Consider the following 20,606-nt stretch of genomic DNA (forward strand, 5'->3'; position numbering starts at 1 on the left):
GCACCGCAGGTGGGAGAGCAGGCAATGATCCCATCAAGAGGATTGCCAAGTTTGGTTATGTCCCTTTCTTTATTTGGCAGGAAGGCCCTATCCTTTGTGCTTTCAACTTGACTAACAGGAATAGGGTAGAAAGATTCTTCACCTGGAGAAATTTCTCACTATTTCTAAAAAAAAAAAAAAAAAAAGTTTTTAATAGGCTTTCACAAACTCTTCTGAATGTGAGAAAGGAAAGCATTGGTATTCATAATTAATTGGATTTCTTAATGTGGTTGGGAAGGAAATTCATAGATATTTCTCCCAAATTTGAAACATAGTTTATACTTATTAATATTAGGATTTCAACTTTGTATTTGTTGACTAGTAGCAAGATACATTACTTAGTTGGCCAGTAGAAAGATACATTACTCTAGTTGCTCCAAAATATGGACCATTATTTCTGTTTCGCTTTCCCTATGCCAGCAAAGCAGTGAATTACAAATGCCACATTCAATTCTGAGACTGTATACCAAGTGTATATTAGGGTTGCAACATTACATTGGATACAGAAAACATTTTACCCAGTGCTAGTGAAGACTGGAGAGTCTGAGTTCATCATTGTATCTTCCTACTTAACTGTCATTCTCATCATGAGAGTGCTTGCTCTATTATCTTACCAAGTGTTATAACTTCATCCTCATCTCGGAATTTTGTGCACACTGCAACTGATTGGCTTTAAAAGTTAGAATGTCCACGAATTCCCTCTTCCATACCAAGTTTTTTGAGTTATCTGAGAATCACTTACTGCTAGTTACCCTAGGAGGGTATCAAAGTTGAGCTTCTTTTTTTTCTGGATAAACTAATATATAGCCTTCCTTCAAGGGGCCTTAAGCACCGAAGGTACATTGTGTTTCTCTTACAAATTTACTTTGCTTCTGCTTTGCATGTGTTTATTATTCCTTTGTCTTACTTTAAATGTAAGCTCTTTGAGGGCAGAACTGTGTGGCTTTTTTTTTTTTTTTTTTTTTTTTTTAAATATCCACCGTAGGTATCTAATTGCTTGTTTACCAAAACAAACAAATAAATAGAACCCAAAGTTCTCTCCTACTTATCTTTCTGGAGATGCGGCTCATTGTTCTTCTCTCCAGTGAGCTCCTTTTTTATATTGAACTCTTGAAGGTTTATAGAGTAATTTACACACGTATTTTGCACATTTGATCCTTACCATAACATTGCAAGATAGTTACTGTTATTAATCTACAATTTACTAGTGAGGAAGCAAGTCTGGATGGATAAATGACTTGCTTTTGGGTCACTGAGTGTCCCAAATAGAATTAGATTACTGGCCTCCTTAAGCCTAAGTCTAACACTATCTGACATTGTGCCATTTAGTATTTTGTATTGCTATATAATTTTGAATCACCTACATTTCCACGATAGCCTCTCCTCCTTCCAAAAAACCAATCCCTATAAAAAAGTCAGGGAGTAAAAACCAGTTCAGTCAATACCAATAGTCTATAAACTATTACATCCTATAAAATCTTTACAAAAAAGAAAGGTAATACCTTATATATCTTCTTTTAGATCATTATGATTTCATATTCAATTTATTATTGTTATAATAATAATCATATTATAATATGTTATAATAATTATATTACAATAATATTGTTATTATTTATTACTATTCAATTTAAATTGTATTATTTTTTCCATTTACATTGTTGTAGACGTTGTGTATATTGTTTTCTTAGTTTTAATTACTTCACTTTATATCCGTCCATATAAGTCTTGTACATATTCATTATATTTATTTTTTTCTTTGAAATAAGTTTTTGTAAATCAGTCTTTTTTTTTTAATTGACTAAATTTCCCCCAACATTTCTGTCCCTCTCTCACATCACAGATAACATAAAAAAAAGAAAGTAAAAGGAGAGAAAATATTTAGCAAAACCAATCCATACATCAAAGTTTGAAAATATATGTAATGTTCCAGACAAGGGGCCAGATTTTTTTTTTTTTTTTTTTTGCAATTTTGCAACATTCATCTTTGACTATGATAATTGTTCTTTCCATTTATGCTGTTTTGCAGTTATTGGTTCTGCTTTTTTCACCCTACATTAGTTTATATAAATCTTTCCAGGCTTCTTTGTATTCATGATATTCATAATTTCTTACCGAACAATGACATTCCATTACGTTCATGTTGCCGGATTTGTTTAGCTGTTTGAGTATCTACTTTGTTTTCAGTTCTAGCTGTGGAGCCTTTTAGTTAACTTTCTTTGCATGATTTCAAATTACTTTCCTGGGTAAATGTATCAATTAATAGTTCTACTTGGGCCCTACATTTGTGAGTATGTTTTCTCATAGTCCCTCAAACATGGATTGTTCTTATCTTTTGATATCTTTGTTAATTTGCTGAATGTGAAGCAAATCTTATGACTGTTTTGATTTCCTTTCTCTTAGTGATTTGGAAAAGTCTTTCATATATTAATTTTTTGCAGTTGTTTTAAGAACTATTTATATAATACTATGACTACTTACTGTATCATTTGGGGAATTTTGAGAACCTAAGCCAGGAAAGAAACCAAGGCTTCTTACTCTATTCTATGCTTTGGAAGTCTTTTCTTTTTTTTTTTTTTTTTTTAAATTTTTTTTAAAATTTCATAATTATAACTTTTTTTTGACAGTACATATGCATAGATAATTTTTTACAACATTATCCCTTGCACTTACTTCTGTTCAGATTTTTTCCCTTCCTCCCCCAACCCCCTCCCCCAGATGGCAGGCAGTCTTATACATGTTAAATATATTATAATATATTATAGATACAATATATGTGTGTAGAACCGAATTTCTTGTTGCACAGGAAGAATTGGATTCAGAAGATAAAAATAACAGTTTATACTCATTTCCCAGTGTTCTTTTTCTGGGTGTAGCTGATTCTGTCCATCATTGATCAATTGGAATTGTATTAGCTCTTCTCTATGTTGAAGATATCCACTTCCAGCAGCATATATCCTTATACAGTATCATTGTTGAAGTGTATAATGATCTTCTGGTTCTGCTCGTTTCACTTAGCATCAGTTGATGTAAGTCTCTCCAAGCCTCTCTGTATTCCTCCTGTTGGTCATTTCTTACAGAACAATAATATTCCATAACATTCATATACCATAATTTACCCAACCATTCTCCAATTGATGGACATCCATTTACTTTCCAGTTTCTAGCCACTACAAAAAGGGCTGCCACAAACATTTTGGCACATATAGGTCCCTTTCCCTTCTTTAGTATTTCCTTGGGATATAAGCCCAGTAGTAGTACGGCTGGGTCAAAGGGTATGCACAGTTTGATAACTTTTTGGCCATAATTCCAGATTGCTCTCCAGAATGGTTGGATTCTTTCACAACTCCACCAACAATGCATCAGTGTCCCAGTTTTCCCACAGCCCTTCCAACATTCATCGTTATTTGTTCCTATCATCTTAGCCAATCTGACAGGTGTGTAATGATATCTCAGAGTTGTCTTAATTTGCATTTCTCTGATCAATAGTGATTTGGAACACTCTTTCATATGAGCGGGAATAGTTTTAATTTCATCATCTGAAAATTGTCTGTTCATATCCTTTGACCATTTATCAATTGGAGAATGGCTTGATTTCTTATAAATTAAAGTCAATTCTCTGTATATTTTGGAGATGAGGCCTTTATCAGAACCTTTAACCATAAAAATGTTTTCCCAATTTGTTACTTCCCTTCTAATCTTGTTTGCATTAGTTTTGTTTGTGCAGAAACTTTTTAATTTGGTGTAATCAAAATTTTCTATTTTGTGATCAATAATGGTCTCTAGTTCTCCCTTGGACACAAACTCCTTCCTCCTCCACAAGTCTGAGAGGTAAACCATCCCATGTTCCTCTAATTTACTTATGATTTCGTTCTTTATGCCTAAATCTTGGACCTATTTTGATCTAATCTTAGTATGTGGTGTTAAATGTGGGTCCATGCCTAGTTTCTGCCATACTAATTTCCAGTTTTCCCAGCAGTTTTTGTCAAATAATGAATTCTTATCCCAAAATTTGGGATCTTTGGGTTTGTCAAACACTAGATTGCTATTTTTTTTGTTCACTATTTTGCCCTGTGAACCTAACCTATTCCACTGATCATCTAGTCTATTTCTTAGCCAATACTGGAAGTCTTTTCTAACACTTGTGATCCCCAGCAGAGAAAGAGTAAAGGATTGGTTTTCATAATTAATTGGACTTCTTAATGTGGTTGGAAAGGAAATTCATAGATATTTCTCCCAAAGCTATTTGGTGTTCTTTTTCAACCCTCCCTTTCCCCAAGGGCAGTAAGACTGCCAGAATAGCCAGATTTTTTAGAATAGCTCATCATTTTTATTGTTTTTTTATCTGGTTCTGAAGCTGAGAAATTAGGAAAGGACTAAAGGAAGGAGAAGACAAGGTAGAAATCTAATTTAAGGGAATAAATTGGGTGCTAATGCAAGTAGCTGAGGAATTTTAACTTCTCTCCTATTTGGTGGTGTTATAAATCAAATCAACAAATATTTGGCAAGTGATAACAAACTATTTTTATGTATAAAAATTCCTTGGGCTTCCTCCTACTTACTGCTTGCTCTACTTTTCTGTCATGCAAAACCAAGCCTTCTATGAACTAAGAGTAGAAACAAAATAGAGAAGAATCAAAAAAAAGAATGTTTCAACAATCTGTCCTCTTTTTTCCCCCAGTTGTTATACTCCAGGTCCTCATTACAATACATCTGGATTATAACACAGGTAAACCTTTTTTGGGGGTAAATCAGACTGTAGTTTGGTCCCAGTACTTCTTTACTCAAAACCCTTCAAAGTCTCTCTATTCTCTACCAAAGCATTTGATATCTTATGTAGTCGGGCTAAGTTTAGTCTGGCTAAGTTCTTTTATGTTCTCCTATCAGTCAGTCAATATTAGATACCTACTACTGTGCTAGGCACTATTCTAGGCCCGTGGATACAGATAGAAAAGAATGAAATAATTTACCCTCAAGGAACTTTCATTCTTATTAGAGAAACAAATACATATTTAAGGATATGTAGAATAATTAGAAGTGAACACAAAATAGCTAATTGCAAGATAGTTTGAGTTATGAGGAAAGACTTGTAGAAGGTAATAGTACTTAAGTTTCTTCTTAAAGGAAGAGAGAATTCTAAGAATCATAAGAAAGAGAGAGAGCATTCCAATTGTGGAGGATGGTCAGTACAAGGACACAATGAGGAGTGAGAGTCTGGTATGTGAGGAACAGGAGAGGACAAGTTTTGCAGGACCACAGAATGCAGAAGAGGCAGTGTCTAATAAAGATCAGAAAGATAGGTCGGCACCAGGAGGTACATAACTTTACAGCTGAACAGAGGAAACAGATTTCCACATTGGCCAAGTACAAAAATGTCTGTCTAACTTTGTGTCTTGAGCTTGTCATCTCTCTGTTGGGATTTAGAAAACACGTGTTGTCTTGGTCTTGAAAATATGGTTGGTAGTTGAATTGATAAGTTCTTACTCCTTCAAAGTTATTTCTTTATGCATTTGTCATTGTATAAATTGTCCTGGTTGTGTTCACTTCACTTTGCAGTCAGTTCATGTAGGTCTTTTAATTTTTACAGACACCCATTTTGTCATTTCTTTGTGTATAAGGATATTATATTACATTGCTAGGCAGCTAGATGGCGCATGAAGTCAGAAAGACCAGAACTCAAATGTGGCCTGGGCACCAGCCTGAATAGATCACTTCACGTCTATCTCTCTCAGTTTTCTCATCTGTAAAGTGGGAATAACAGCACCTACCTCCCAGATTAGCTCAAAGGTGAACACAGTCACAGTAATTTGGGGGGGGGGGACTGAACTTCTGAACAGCCACAACAGAAAGAATGTTAAGGACTGGGCGACTTGGATTTCAAGCCCAGTTTCCCTCCTTATCTGGATGCTTGACCCCATGATACCCTTTTATATCTCAGGTTTTCCCCTTCCCATTCCCTAAAGTGAATGAATAGACTAGCTTCTGTCTTACTCTGATTCTCTAATGAGAAAATCAAATGTAAAAGTGAAAGTGGGAGCAGCTAGGTGATACAGTAGTTAGAGTACCAGCCCTGAAGTCAGAAGGCCCTGAGTTCAAATCTTTTCCTAGCTGTGTGATCCTAGGCAAGTCCCCAGCAAAAAAAAAAAAAAAACAAAAAAACGAAGACAAATAATAATTCTCCTTACTACTGTAGAGTTCTGGCTGGGTGACCTTCTTTGCTTCTTGGATTATGTAAGCTCACTATAAATGAATTATAATATTATTCAGATGGCCAGCTACAAAGGTAGGATGAATGGAAGAGGTCCCTTGTCTAGACCTCAGGGTGCACTGAGACTGTAAATGTTGGGGATAGGCCCAAGTCAGGAAAGGATTTACAAGCTAGAGGAAATGTAAAGATGTTTGCTTTTATGTAATTCACAATAGAAATGGAAAGCACCCGGTTTAGTTCCATTGTACTCAATTTCCCTTCACTTTGATTCAGCAAACATCTTTTATGTGTGATGAAAAACAATGGAGTGTGTTCCCTCTCTGAGAAAGCAACCAACTCTTATCTTCTGCAGAGTAACTCTTCTAATTAATCTCTCAACTTTTTTCCTCCTTTCAATGAGCATTTTTTAAGGATGCGGGATAGCACATGTTTTGTATCTGGAATAGCTGTTGCAGTCAAAGGCAAGGTCAGAGTGAGCAGCAAGGCCATGGAATCACAGGAGTCAGTGTTGGAAGGGGTTCTAGAGCTCATCTCCTTAATTACTTATAGATGATTATTTACTAGCTGGACTATCTGGGCTAATTATACAAGTCCATTTCTCTCATGTCACAAGAGACGTGGCATGTACACCATGGTATGGACATGCGGTGATCTTCATGAAAGCAGGAGCCTCGTCGTGTTTCCTCACAGTAATGGAGAAAGGGAAAAAGAACCATAGGGAATTGATTCAATAAACATTGATTTAAGCAAGGTGCTTTGGTGGGCTCTAGCACTACCATGAGCAAAAAGAACAGTGTCTTTGCCTCCAAGGATGGTTGGAACTCATAGGCTTCTTAAGGGTCCCAGTGAAGAAAGAGTTGACTTTAAAAACTTTAAATGGCACTTTAGACATTTACTAGCAGTGTGATCCTGAGCCTCAGATTCCTCATCTCCACATTGGGGATACTATTGACTCAGACAACATTGAAAGAGTAAGCATAAAGTTCATCTTAACTTGTAAAGTGAATTGTCATTTCTTTTTCCATGGCTGATTCATTTCTGTAATTTTTATTTCTCTTTAGATTTTTTTTTCCTTACAATTGCTCTAGGTTATGAGGGATCTCATTTGTCCCCATGGATTTTTTCATATGTGCTATTTAAAAATCTTCCCAAGGGGAGAAGCTAGGTGGCCCCAGCTCTGAAGACCTGAAGGACCTGAGTTCAAATCTAGTCTCAGACACTTAAGATTTCCTAGCTGTGTGATTCTGGGCAAGTCACTTAACTCCAATTGCCTCAGCCAAAAAAAAAAAAAAAATCTTCCCAAGGTATACCACTAATCATATCATTTCAGTACTTTAAAACCTTTAGTAGTTCCCTATTTCCTCTAAGACAAAACAGTCTTTTCAATGATTATTTAATTGCATCATTGATATAGCTTTTTTCCAGCCTTAACATTATCCCTTTTAACTGTATTTCAGCCAAATCTAACAAACACTTGCTCCTAAAACTCAGTAAGCTATGCCTTGGCACCTGTCTCCTGAGCTTGGAATGGATTGGCTTCTCATCCCTGCTTTTCAGCGTCATTATTCAGGATTTTTTTTTTCTCCAATCCAGAGGACCCCTTCTCTTGTAAACCTTGCCACATTCTCTCAACATTCCTCTTAGTTCTGATACCTTCCTAGAGCATTCCTCTGGTCTATAGCTTCTTTTACTCAATACCATGTTCTAGCTGCTTGAGTACATGAACACCCTCCTCCCCTTCATCCTACCATAATCTAGGAGCTGTATCAGAGCAGGGACAACTATCTTGTATCCCTAGAATCTAGCAAAATGCCTTGCTTAACAAATACTGATTAATTGTATTTTCTAGGACTCACCTCGGGTTGAGGAGGTGAGATTTTTTTTTTTTTTTTTAATATCTCTATCCTGTGGGGAAATACAACATAGCTCCTGTCTTTTTTCTTGGAGCTGACATTCAAGTAGTGAGGTTTTAACAGTGGCAACAGCATTGAATTGGATGTCCATGAAGTGAGTGGATTTGAAGTTACACTTGGGGAAAGCCACTTCCTCTCTCTGAAACCTTGGTTTCCTTGTTTATCTCTTGACCTCTAGGATTCCTTCTATATTTAAATCCTAGCCCTAAGCCCCTTGTCCAGCTCCATTCCTATTCCTCTGTCTCTTGTGAAGAGATCACATTGGTTGGACAATAGAAATGATTATCTTTGCAGCTGGGCTGGAATGGACTAGAGACATTCCCTGATTTTCACTACTTCATTTTGTAAAGAAAATATTGCAACATAGTCTAGAGAAGAGAGGGAAAGCTTATTCAGTTTTCTGTGTAATGGGTTGATGTTTGTAAAGGGGAAAAAGAGATAACAGTTTTCTGACCCTTTGAAGATTAACTTTTTAAATTTGGTCAAAGGGGCCAGTCAACCTACAGCTCAAATTTATCCAACCTTTTGGCATTTTATCAAGGCTGAAACTGAAGCAGTTCTACTATTTGTGATGATAAGCACTTAGTGAGGTAGGGAATTGTATCCTGTCAGTGGCTTATTGGGAAAACTAAGTTCTGAAGGAATTTATTCATTCCTAAATTCTCATTCTAGATTATCTTTCTATGACTAGTATAATTGCAAATCTTTTGGAGATCTTGTTAGAGATCAAATTGCCTCTGGTCAAGTTTCCTTGAGAAGTCCTGGCTTCCCTTTCCTTCTAAACTCAGTTTCTCAGTCAGTGCTTCTAAAGATTGGAATAGGAATTGGACCTGTGATTTCACTGAAATAGGAAGCTTCCAGTTCAGGTTGGTTCCCTTCTCTTTAATTATATATATAAAATAGACCACATAACCTGCCATCTAGAGGAGGTAGTGGAGGGAAGGAGGGGAAAAATTGGAACAAAAGGTTTTGCAATTGTCAATGCTGAAAAATTACCCATGCACATATCTTATAAATAAAAAGCTATAATAAAAAAAATTATAATTGACCACAGCAGTGGTTTCAAACTTTTTCAAACTCTTCTCAGCAAAAAAAAAAAAAAAAAAAAAATTGAGCACACATCTCATGGACTGACAGACAGCCACACACACACTTATTTATAAATTACATATATGTATTAGAGACATTATAAAACACAAAAGTAAAAATAAAAATCAGATGAAATAATTATGAAATAATATTTTTGTCTCAGAGTCACTAAGAAATGGTGAAATTTATTGAATAGGGGAATAAATAACAATTAGTCCTATGTTTTAGGAAAATTACTTTTGTGGCTAGCTGTGTGAATTATGGTAAGGATGCCCTGAGGAAGGAAGACTAATTAAGGAAGCTCTTAGTGTAATACCAATGAGAAGTGTAAGGGGTTGAATCAGAGTGATGGCTTTGATAGAAAAGAGACTGATATGAGAGTAATTGTGGAGACAGAAAGAACTTTTGGAAACTGAGTAGATCCTGGAATGAGGACAAATGAGGAGTCGGGATGGCATCAACTTGGATGACTATAAAGATAATGGTGTCTTCCACAGAAATTGGGAAATTCAGAGAAGGAGTGGGTTTGGAGGGAAAGATAATGTAAGATGGTCTGAGATACATATTGTAAGCTGTCCATGCCTGCTCATCCTGTTTGACTTGCACTGTGCCACTGAAAGAGGAAAAGGGAGGGCTTTTACAATCACTGTCTTGAAGAGTGGACCTATTTCTGAGAGGAGTAAAGGACGGGGTCTAGTAGGGTATAGTGTGAATAAAAGGCTCAGCAACAACTACTGAAGAACGTGCCTCAGTTTCCCAGTTGTCTTGTTGGAGATAGGCCCACAATTGGCTGTCACAAGGACTGTGGGATGTAACTGAATCCTACGTCCCTTTGGAGTCAAGATCATAACTCCTGACAGCTCCACTCTGGAGATTAAATGATTTGTCTAGGTCCATATAGCCTTTATGTGATTCAGGTGGGATTTGAAGCCTGGACTTCCTGCCTCTAAGACCTCTCCTCATCTTCTCTAGAAACAAATGCTTCCCGAACTAAACCTACTGAGCTTCCTCATTATGTCCATCATTGGTGTCTGGCCTAATTCTCATATTCTCATAAAATGTTCCAACAGAAATGACCTCCAGAATCAATCTCGGACAATTTCTTCATTTCCTTCCTTCAGTTCTTTTTCTTTGTTACTGTTTTTTGTATGCATTCCTGTCCCTTATATATGAGGAACTCTGAAGAGAGCCCATGTCTCTTTTTTCTGTCTTTTTTTCCTGAAGTGCTCAGAAAGAGTAAAGTCCTTTATTAGAAATAAAATGATAAATTGAACTCATCATTTACTTACAACTGAATGTCATTCATAGCTCTGAACCCCATGCTCTAGATACACACAGGCCTGGTTACAATTGTCTGGGCTGGTTTGGATTATCAGTGGAGTGCATAGGCATGTAAGGGAGTACTCCATCAACCTACAGAATTTCTTTCTTTGGGAAGAAGAAACTCTCTCTCTTTTTTTTTTTTTTTTTTTTTTGATTTAATTTTTTTTGCTTTAAATTTTATTTTGGTAGCATGTTGTCACTTTCACTTTCACATTTTGTTTGTTTGTGACTTAGTCCTGTAAGCATGAGAGGTCTGGATCTTTAGAAGGATTGGGGTATTTATTATCCTGATCCTGGAATTCCATTCCTTACTTTTGAGTCTTTCCCCAGATTGTCCCCAGTGCCTCTTGTCTTCCTTCTTAGAAACCTTATTGAGAGTCATTAGGGAGCAATTCAGATGTCACCTTCTCCAGGGAGCCTTTCCTGATTTCTTTGGGTTATAGGGACTTCTCTCCCTAGAACAAATTAAGCTAAGCTAGTTTTTTTTGTTGTTGTTGTTGTTGTTTTTTTTCCCTGTAAAGGTTATTGAGTAGGTTGACATGCTTAAGTTTGTGATTTAAGAAAATCACTCTGGTGGCTGAATGGACAATGCTTGGAGTGGGCAAAGACTTGAAGTAAGCCTGTTTGGAGAGACCAAACAGGCTATCCACTAGCAGGCTATTTCAATAATTGATGAGAGTCTGCACCAGAATGATGGCAGGATCACAGGAGAGAAGAGAACATATTCAAGATATGTTGCAAAGGTGAAATAACAGGCTTTGTCAACAGTTTGGATGTAGGGGTGAGAGATAGTGAAAGGTCCAGGATAACTCTTAGGTTATAGGTGGTAGTGTGGAGGATGGTTTTAGAGTATGTGTTAAGTTTAAAAGCTACTGGGAATCCATTTGGAGATGTGTGAAAGGCAGCTGGAGGATTGGACTTCAACTGAGAGTTTGGGGCAGAATAGTCAACTTTGAGAATCATCAGGATAGAGATAGTAATTGAATCCATTGAGGCTAATAAGATCACCAAGTAAAGAAGAGGGAGAAGAGAAGACTCAGGATAGAATCCTGAACGACAGTCATGATCTAAAGAGGATCCAGCAAAGAACACTGAGGAAGGATCCAGGACAGAGTGGGATCCTGAAAACCTAAAGAAGACAGTATCACAGAAGAGAGGGTGATCCACAGTGTTCAGGGCTACAGGAGAAGTTAAGGAGAATGAGTATTGAGAAAACACTGGTAGGGCAGCTAAGAGATCACTGGTAACTGGAAGAGAGCAGCTTCAATGGCAAGACAAGATTGGAAGGCAGATTTTAAGGGTGAGGAGGAACATAGAGATCCCTCCTATAGAAGACCTTTTCAAGGATTTTAGCTACAAAGTGCATAGTTGGTGGGTAGGGAAGGATAAGGTGAAGGGTTTTTTTTTTTTTTTTCTCCAGGCTAGAATAATCATGCCTACATGTTTATAGGCAATAGAGAATGAGTCAGTAGAAAGGGAAGATTGAAAAATTGAAAATAAGTGAAAGATGAGTGTAATTGGTATCTTATTGCTTACCTTCTCAGGTAATGAATGTTAAAAATCAATAAATCATACTTTTTAAAGTAAAAGAGTAGAGATTTGTGAGGCGACAATCTTTGGAGAAGTTGGATTGTAATGGAATCACTTCAACAAGTTAGATAATAATTGCACCTTTTTATTTGATTTTCAACAATGATGATCATAGTGTAGAACTGACTCCCTGGTAGTCTGGTCCTGGCTGTTGTAGCATCCCTAATCATGCTTATCTCTTGACAACTGATATGGACATTCTGTAGAAGTATGAATAGAGATACAGGTGAAGAGAGAGTACAAAGTTCAGGAGAGCAATCTTTTATCCTGTCACGGGAATCCTGATCCTCTTGCAAAAGGACCATTTTGACCTCAGAAGGGTGAGGGGGCAGTTCTTTTCCTGTGCCAGAATCTCAGAATTTGCTTCATCAGCCTCCCTCTGTGAATCATTTCCTCGGGACGTAAGTATATTTAGAGACTAAATGAGGAGCCAACTTATTCTAAGAATGATACTTATCTGGCTGTTCTCCCCTATATTCTGTTCCCCTAGCAGAATGTAAGCTTTCTGAGGATAGGGACTTTCATGTTTTACACCTAGTATAGTTGGTGTTTGCACATAATAGGTGTTTGTTAAGTGTTTATAAGTAAAGAAGGAACAAAGTTCTTTACAGAGTCTTAGGAAAAATATTTTCCAACTTCAGAAATCAAGGAATGTTTCATGGAGAAAGCCATCTTTGAACTGAAAATAAAGGAGCCTAGGGAAAAGTATGAATGGAGGCATGGAAGTGAGCTAACTTAGAATGTGTTAAGGGACAGGTAAGTAGTCCATTTTGGCTAGAGTATGGAATATACAATAATTGGTAGAGAGCAGACATGAAAGAAAAAGTGGTACCAAATGTGGTGACTCCTCAGATTATAGGCTAAGGAATTTGAATTATATTTGGTAAACATTAAATGATTTTAAGTAGAAGAGTGACATAAAGAAGATTAATTTGTCATTGGTGTGTTAAGGAAGGAATGGATTGGGAAAAGTCATAATGTAGGATGATGATTTGCTTAGTCTAGCTTCTTTTTGGAAAGAATGCCAATAGATCCACAGTCCCCAGTAAAAATCTTTATTATTTCTCTGGGGTATTTGCTCCTGTACTTAATGCAGAATGCATTAAGTCATGCTAGCAACTTCAGGCCCCTAAACACACTCTGGATAAATCTTGTCTTCTCAGTTATCAATTTCAATTCAGTTTAATGTTGCATTTATCAAACACTTAATATGCATAATGCACAGAAGTTTTCAATAATGGTCTACAATGGTTGCCTCTATTTTCTTAATTCCCGGCTATATAATTTCTGCCTTTATCACACCAGCAAGGTCTCCTTTACTGATGAAGTTACTAATAATATCTTTGTCAAATAAATGGCCTTTTTTCAGTTCTAATTCTTTGGCCTCTGCAGCTTTTTGCACTATTGACCTTCAGATACTTTTTGCTTGACTATCATGATGCCCTATATATTTAAAAATTTTCCACCTACCTTTTTAATATCTTTTTTTCTATATTTTTTACTGTCTTCTGTTTCCTTCCATTCCCAATGGTGAGTATTTACTAAAGCATTTTACTTCTCTGATCTTTCCCCCTCCTTTTCCTCTTGGTGACATGATCCTGTATCATAACTTCATTCTGCTACTTGTAATTTTCAAACCCATAACTTGAGTTTCACTGTCTCACTATATACACAAAAGTCCATGCTCCTACTCTATGGCTCTTGTCTTCTGGCTACAAGATATCACTTGGATCACTTTTCAAACTGACTTTCCCATCTTCCCTTCTAAATAAGCTTCCCCTTTTGACATCTTTATCTCCTCTAATGCTATCACCTTTTTGCTAGTCATTCACATTTAAAAATTGTTATTTGTATATTCTCAGACTCAGGGTTTGGATGCCATATTTACTTTTGAGAACTATAATCTTCTGAAGCCTTTGCATATATTGATCTGCTTTTAGCAAGCCATTTTACAAAGAATAGTGAAATCTAGCTGGAGTTAGGGTGAGGAGTGAGATATGAGAGACTGCCAAAGAATGTGGGCAAAGAGTGAAAGTAATTGGAGGCTGGAAAGATCTCAGGAGTGAACTGGGTTGTAGGACACCTAGAAAGCAGGATGTGTAGTCAAATGGAGCATGAAAAAAAAAAAAACCACACTTGAATGGAAATGTACTTAAAGAGCAATAGGATGCATTCAAAATATGAAAAAGGCAACCCCTCCCCCTCTTTTAAAAAATGTAAATATGATGACTCCTAGTCTAAAAGGAGAAAACCTTAACACTTCGATTAGTCAATCAGCAAGAATTTAACAAGTGCCGGTTGTGTCAGGGGCAAGCTGAGTGTTGTATGTCTCTTCTGTATCCAAAGCAAGTGTACAGGAGTCGTCCTCTGATCAACCCTCATTACACAAAAAAAGTTTAGTATTTATTGGATATAATCTCTGCTCATTCCTAATATAGGGGAAACCAGATCAGTTCTAGAATTTCTCTGGTCACTTGGATCCAGTGTAAGTACATGCAAGGAAGTCTAGAATCCCCATTTCCTCTCAGCTTTTTTCTCTGGGGCCCCTGATTTACCTCAGATGCTTTTAGGCCTCCTTTTTTATGGTTGGGAGATAAGGTTCTCTCAAAACTTTCACATTAAAATTAAAATGAAACTACTGTCCTTCTTTGTGTCAAGCTGAGGGAAAAGCTCAGCTCAGGGAGACTCCCTGCTGCTCCTGTGTCAAGTTTTAAGTTTCTACAACCAAATCCCTTTGATTCTATGTGAATTCCCCCTTTCCCTGGCCCTCTTCTCTCCCTTCCACCCCCAAAGTAAATAGAGCTTATACATAAGCCTTTAACTTGGACCCTGCTCTTCTCTTTTTCACGTTATAGCTTTTGGGCTAATGTTTATTCTAAAAGACTTATTATCTTTCACCCTGCAGTCCTCCTCTAACCTTCTCCCCTTCCCCCATATCAGACTACTAAATTCTATTTGGCCCAGTGGTCATCAGAGGTGATGTCACAACCACGTGACTTGCCTATACCTCTAGTTTCTCTGTTGTATCTACTGTCCATTGCTCCAAATAAGTATTGGAGACTCTCATTGCTTCTCGTTCTCCCGTTGAACTGACAGCTGACTGGGAAAGTAGAGTTCTCCTTCCCCTAATCTGATTGAAATTTAGAATGGAGGGTGGTTGCTAGCCTTCCTTATGTCTTTTTTTTTTTTTTTTTTTTTTTTAAGTCTCACTATTTCTAGGTGTTCTTTAGAACACTTCAGTTTTCCATGGCTGACTCAGTAGTTTCATAAGGCAAAGGAAGGCTCAGCTCCTTCAGGCCCATGGAGATTCCCAGACCAGGTGAGGTATCATTTCTACCTTGCAGATCTCAGCAGATGCAGATGGCTGAATCCAACTGTCTCTCTCCCAATTGGGACCTATCAGCTGGGGAAGCTTTTCTTCAAAATGTCTTTGGCATTGTCATGGATGAGGCTGTACGAAAAGGAACTGACACCTCTGAGAAGGTGAGTCCTCTTCCTTTGTCATCAAGTATATTCTTAGAAATATGTTTTGTATGACTTCACATGTAGTATCTTGTACTTGACTTCTCAAGGAGGTGGGTGGGAGGGAAGAATGAGAACATGAAGCTAAAGTATAAAAAACAAATGTTAAAAATGATTTTACATATAAGAAAAAATAAGATAAAAGTTTTATTTTTAAAAAGGGATAAAAAAATAAGGTATGTTGTTCCCTTTTCTACTCTGTCAAAAAAATGTTAATTCTCCTTAATACTGATAGCTTGCTTGCCTAGCAACCTTTCAGTAGTTAAATTTTACATGTTCAACTCCAGTATTATTTTTATAAGAGAGAGGGAGTGTGTGTGTGTGTGTGTGTGTGTGTGTGTGTGTGTGTGTGTGTGTGAGACTTTTTCTTTTACATATGAATGGGTCCCATTTTCTAGTGTTGTGAAGTTCTTTGGAATTCCTCCGTGGTACTTATTTCTGAACTCTAAACAAAGTGTTTTTGACTAATTATCTTCACACCCATAACCAACTTTCCTTGTCTAGGTTTGTGAGTGGAAGGAGCCAGAGGAGCTGAAAAAGCTGCTTGATTTGGAGTTGCGGAGCCACGGAGAGAAGCAGGAACAGATCCTTGATAGGTGCCGGACTATCATCCAGTATAGTGTGAAGACCTGTAAGTCTGGGTCTTAGGGAGGAGGGGAAGAGCTAGGCTGGTGAACTCGGCTCAGTCCCAGCCTCCCTGCTCTCTTCTACTATAGGCCATCCTCGCTTCTTCAACCAGCTCTTCTCAGGACTGGACCCTCATGCTCTGGCTGGTCGGATCATCACAGAGTGCCTCAACACCAGTCAGTAAGTGCCCCCCCAAACCCTCACAGAAAAGTGGAGTGGGAATAGAACTGCCTGGATGAGAGGACCACGATCTCTCCCTCTTCCACACATCCTTAGAATCCCTGAGGGGAGCCTCTCTTTCTGATTCTCTTCCCTTTCCTGTCTCGCTTCCCAACATGCCCCTCTCCTTCCTTTGTTCTTCACTGGCCTCTCTCCGCCTTCTGTTCCTCCATCCTCCTGGAAGGTGCTGGGTTTCTTCAGAAGCAGCAGATCTGAGCTGTGTTCCCAGCTGAGAGCCTTGACAAATGTGCCCAGGACACATCACCTGCACACCGTGCTTGGGTGTTCTCCTCTGCAGAACAAGCCACTCAATCTGGAGAGTCCTCTGGTTGTCAGATTTCAGGTCTCTTCTTGTCATGCTCTCCTTCCTTTTCATTTCCCCCCCACCCCCCGAGTGCTCTGAAGGGAGGATTGAGCAGCACCCCTGCCCTTGCTTCACTCACCCCTCCTCTCTCCAGGTACACTTATGAAATTGCTCCTGTGTTTGTCCTCATGGAGGAAGAGGTGCTGAAGAAACTCCGGGCCCTGGTGGGCTGGAGCAGCGGGGATGGGGTCTTCTGCCCGGGTATGGCCCTGGAGGGTGGGGGAGATGGGGGATGGGGAGTATTTCTTCTCTTTGCTGATCCAGCACATACCTAGGCACCAAGCTCCAGAAAGCTAAGTGTCTGTCCTCGTAGTCCTCCCTGTTGGGCCCAAAGTCATGCAAAGGAAGGATGCAGAGGTTCTTCTTAACTCTTGTCTCTGTAAACCATCCCTTCGGTCTATTAACCATTCTAGGGGCTCTCTCCTGAGGGGGAAGGGAGAAGAGGCAACAGGGGACCTGCCTATCATCCTTCCCCAAACATGTACTCCCCACCACAGGTGGCTCCATTTCCAACATGTATGCACTGAACTTGGCCCGGTATCAGCGGTATCCTGACTGCAAACAAAGGGGACTTCGGGCCCTGCCACCCTTGGCTGTCTTCACAACACAGGAGGTGGGAGGCTGGAGGTCCCCATCCCTGCTTTCCTGCTAGCTTGGCTGAGGTCCTCAGCTCTTCTTCTTCTACCTTTAGCTGTCAAGAGCCAAGGCTGGCCAAACCTCAGGCAGCCTGGAGGGAAGGGGTCTCTCTGCCTGGATATGTCCATCCTGGGGCCCTTCTCTTCTCCCCGGCTCTGTATTTCATTCTCTCTTTTGATCTCTCTCCTTCCACAGAGTCACTACTCTATTCAGAAAGGAGCTGCTTTCTTGGGCATGGGCACAGACAGCATCCGACTGGTGAAGGCCGATGACAGGTGAAATGACCCAAGATTGATGTATCTTTTCTTTACTGCCATCGAGTCTAGTCCCCCCCAACTTAAGCAGGACATTCCTCTCTTCCCTCCACGCCAAGCTGGGAGAGCCCTCTCTTCCCAAAGTGTGGTACCTTGGCTCCACAGTCAAATCTCCTCTGAGGAAGTGACCTGGCTGACAAGGCATCTCAGCCTCCAGGGGCCTCTTGAGAACCTTTTAGCTCTAGATCCCTGGCCCTGTTGCCCTTCAGTCAGCCCTGCAGGAAAGGATGTGAGCTTTGCCCGCTTTGGATGGGCTGTAGTCACACCACATTTAGAGTCTGAGTTCACATTGCTTCAAATCTCTTTATTCTACTCAGCCCCGAAGGATTAAGCAATAATAGTGGCTAAAATGTGCAAGGACAGTTTGTGACTTATTGGAATGAAATCTTGCTGATAATTAAGCAGTCTGAAAGTGGAAGAGGCCCCTGGGAGAGGGAGCAGTGGTCACTGTGCTCCTCAGGCTGAATGATTTGTGAGGGTGATTGGGGGGGAGGAGGGCTCTGCTCAGGTATGAGCTGGACCCAAGGATAGCCTTGGAATTCCCTCCTAATGCTGGGGTTTGGAGCCCCTGTCACTTTGGCCTCCCTTTCTAGGGGAAGGATGATCCCAGAAGACTTGGAAAAACAAATTAATCAAGCTGAGGCAGAGGTAAGTAATGGATGATGGGGTGGGGGAAGGAGGAAGCAGCTTATTCAGAGGTCTTCATTTCTTTGTCTTTTCTGTTGTGTTGGCTCACTGTGGTACTTCTCAGCTCTTGCTCACATGTGTACAGAGCTTAGTCTTAAGCTCCTGGATTGTGGGAAGGGGGAAGGACCACCAGGGGAAGGGGAGCTTCCATGCTGGTAGGAGAGACTGAAGAGTATATATAGTACATACCAGAGAGAACAAAGATTAAGAAACTTCTGGGTATGGAACTTAAAGTCACTTAAAATGAATGCGGAAAACCATCTTTACATGTAATTGAAAAAAATAAAATGCTATTGAAATATATATTTAAAAAAGAAGAAGCTTCTGGAGAGAGACTTGAAAATCAGCTTTATATCTGGCTTACTTTATGACTTTTGAGCAACACACTCGATCTTTCTGGGCCTTAATGCCATCATTCACAAATTAACTACATGATCTCTCAGGTTCTTTCTAGGTCTGTGACTAAGATCATAGAGTGTGGTGATAGATGGGGATGGAGGGAACTGGGCTGGGAAGACTTCAGAGATGTTTTAGGAGGAGATCCTCCAATGCTATCCTTCCCTTTCCTGCCCCCCAGGGTGCTGTACCACTCCTTGTTAGTGCCACCTCAGGTACCACTGTGCTGGGGGCCTTTGACCCCCTGGAGGCTATTGCTGATGTGTGCCAAAAACATGGGCTGTGGCTGCATGTGGATGTGAGTGCTTACCTTCTCTTGGGGCAGTGCCAGCTGGTTGGGGGAAGGGGTGGGTTTCCAAGAAAAGCTTTATACCCGCTACTTTTATTCCCTTTCCCAACAGGCAGCCTGGGGTGGAAGTGTCCTGCTATCTCAGACACACCGGCACCTCCTGGATGGCATTAAGAGGTGTGTCCCTAGGCATAGGGTGACTCTCCAGTGCTGGCATAATGCCTGAGAGGGCCCCTGTCCAGTGGAGGCTGGGGTGCTGATGGATCCTTTCTTGGGCGCCCTTTGCCCCTTTTACAGTTTCCCCAGTATTTGTGTGGGTGTATGTGTTTGTGTGCCACATGGATGTCTCTGTCCCAAACTTTCTGTGATTCTCTTGTTTTCTGCCTCGTTCTTTGCTTTCTTGTTTCTCCATCATTTACATTTTTGTCTTTCTTTGTTTATACAAGTGTCTGTTTCTGCCCTTTCTTTCCTGGTTTTCTTTTTCCTCTTCTCTTCTCTGAGGAGAAAGAATCCAGGATTGATTAAAGGCCTTGGGAAAAGCTAGAGGAAAAGGGAAAAGATTTAGAACGACTACCTCTAGACTGCAGAAGAAACTAAGAAAATCTGAACTGTACTCTTCACATTCTGAGTCTAGATAAATCTAAACACACAATAAACAAGAAAGAAGTTAAAGAAGTGAATAGAGTTTTAGAAAAGTTAAGTCTGATAGACCTCTGGAGAAAATTGAATAGGCATATAGACTGGAATATGCCTTTTTCTCATCATTACATGGCAATTAGATAAAAATTGATTATATATTAAGGCATGAATACCTCACAATCAAATGCAGAAAGGCAGAAATAATAAATGCACCCTTTTTTAGGTCATGATGTAATAAAGGTCCCTGGAAAAATAGGCCAAAAATTAATTGGAAACTAAATAATCTAATCAAACAATAAATCATAGAAATAATAATTTCATTCAAGAGAATAACAATAATGAGACAATACACCAAAACTTAAAGGATGCAGCCAAAAATTCTTAGGGGAAATTTTATATCTCTAGATGCTTACATGAATAAAATAGAAAAAGAATAAGTTGGATGTGCAACTAAAAAAGCTAGAAAAAGAACAAATTTTAAATCCCTAATTAAATATCAAATTAGAACTTCTGAAAATCAAAGGACAGATTAGTAAAATTGAAAGTAAGACACGATTGAACTGACATATAAAACCAAGTTTTATGAAAAAACCAACAAAATAGATAAATCTTTGGTTAATTTGATTAGGAAAAGGAAAGAAGAAAACCAAATTACCAGCATCAAAATTTATCACTAATAAAGAAAAAAATTAAAGAATAATTAGGAGCTATTTGCCCAATTGTATGTTAGTAAATCTGCCAATCTAAGTGA

The 20,606-nt window shown here is 38.9% G+C and overlaps 1 protein-coding gene across 2 annotated transcripts in view; it reads left to right on the top strand.

Moving 5' to 3' along the window:
- The window catches only part of CSAD (cysteine sulfinic acid decarboxylase), a 28,613-nt gene that overhangs the window by 1,380 nt on the left and 6,627 nt on the right, over positions 1-20,606 (top strand). Inside the window, exons 2-10 of one of the 2 annotated variants that reach the window (XM_074270241.1) lie at positions 15,507-15,645; positions 16,189-16,315; positions 16,401-16,491; positions 16,989-17,095; positions 17,392-17,507; positions 17,726-17,805; positions 18,438-18,492; positions 19,109-19,225; positions 19,329-19,393. In XM_074270241.1, coding sequence (XP_074126342.1) covers positions 15,517-15,645; positions 16,189-16,315; positions 16,401-16,491; positions 16,989-17,095; positions 17,392-17,507; positions 17,726-17,805; positions 18,438-18,492; positions 19,109-19,225; positions 19,329-19,393 — 887 coding nt within the window. In that variant the 5' untranslated portion in view covers positions 15,507-15,516. Of the gene's footprint in view, positions 1-15,325; positions 15,646-16,188; positions 16,316-16,400; positions 16,492-16,988; positions 17,096-17,391; positions 17,508-17,725; positions 17,806-18,437; positions 18,493-19,108; positions 19,226-19,328; positions 19,394-20,606 lie in introns of those variants that run through there. The other variant, XM_074270240.1, reaches the window with a different exon arrangement.

Source organism: Sminthopsis crassicaudata, chromosome 5 (assembly GCF_048593235.1).
Source record: "Sminthopsis crassicaudata isolate SCR6 chromosome 5, ASM4859323v1, whole genome shotgun sequence".
Lineage (NCBI taxonomy): Eukaryota > Metazoa > Chordata > Mammalia > Dasyuromorphia > Dasyuridae > Sminthopsis > Sminthopsis crassicaudata.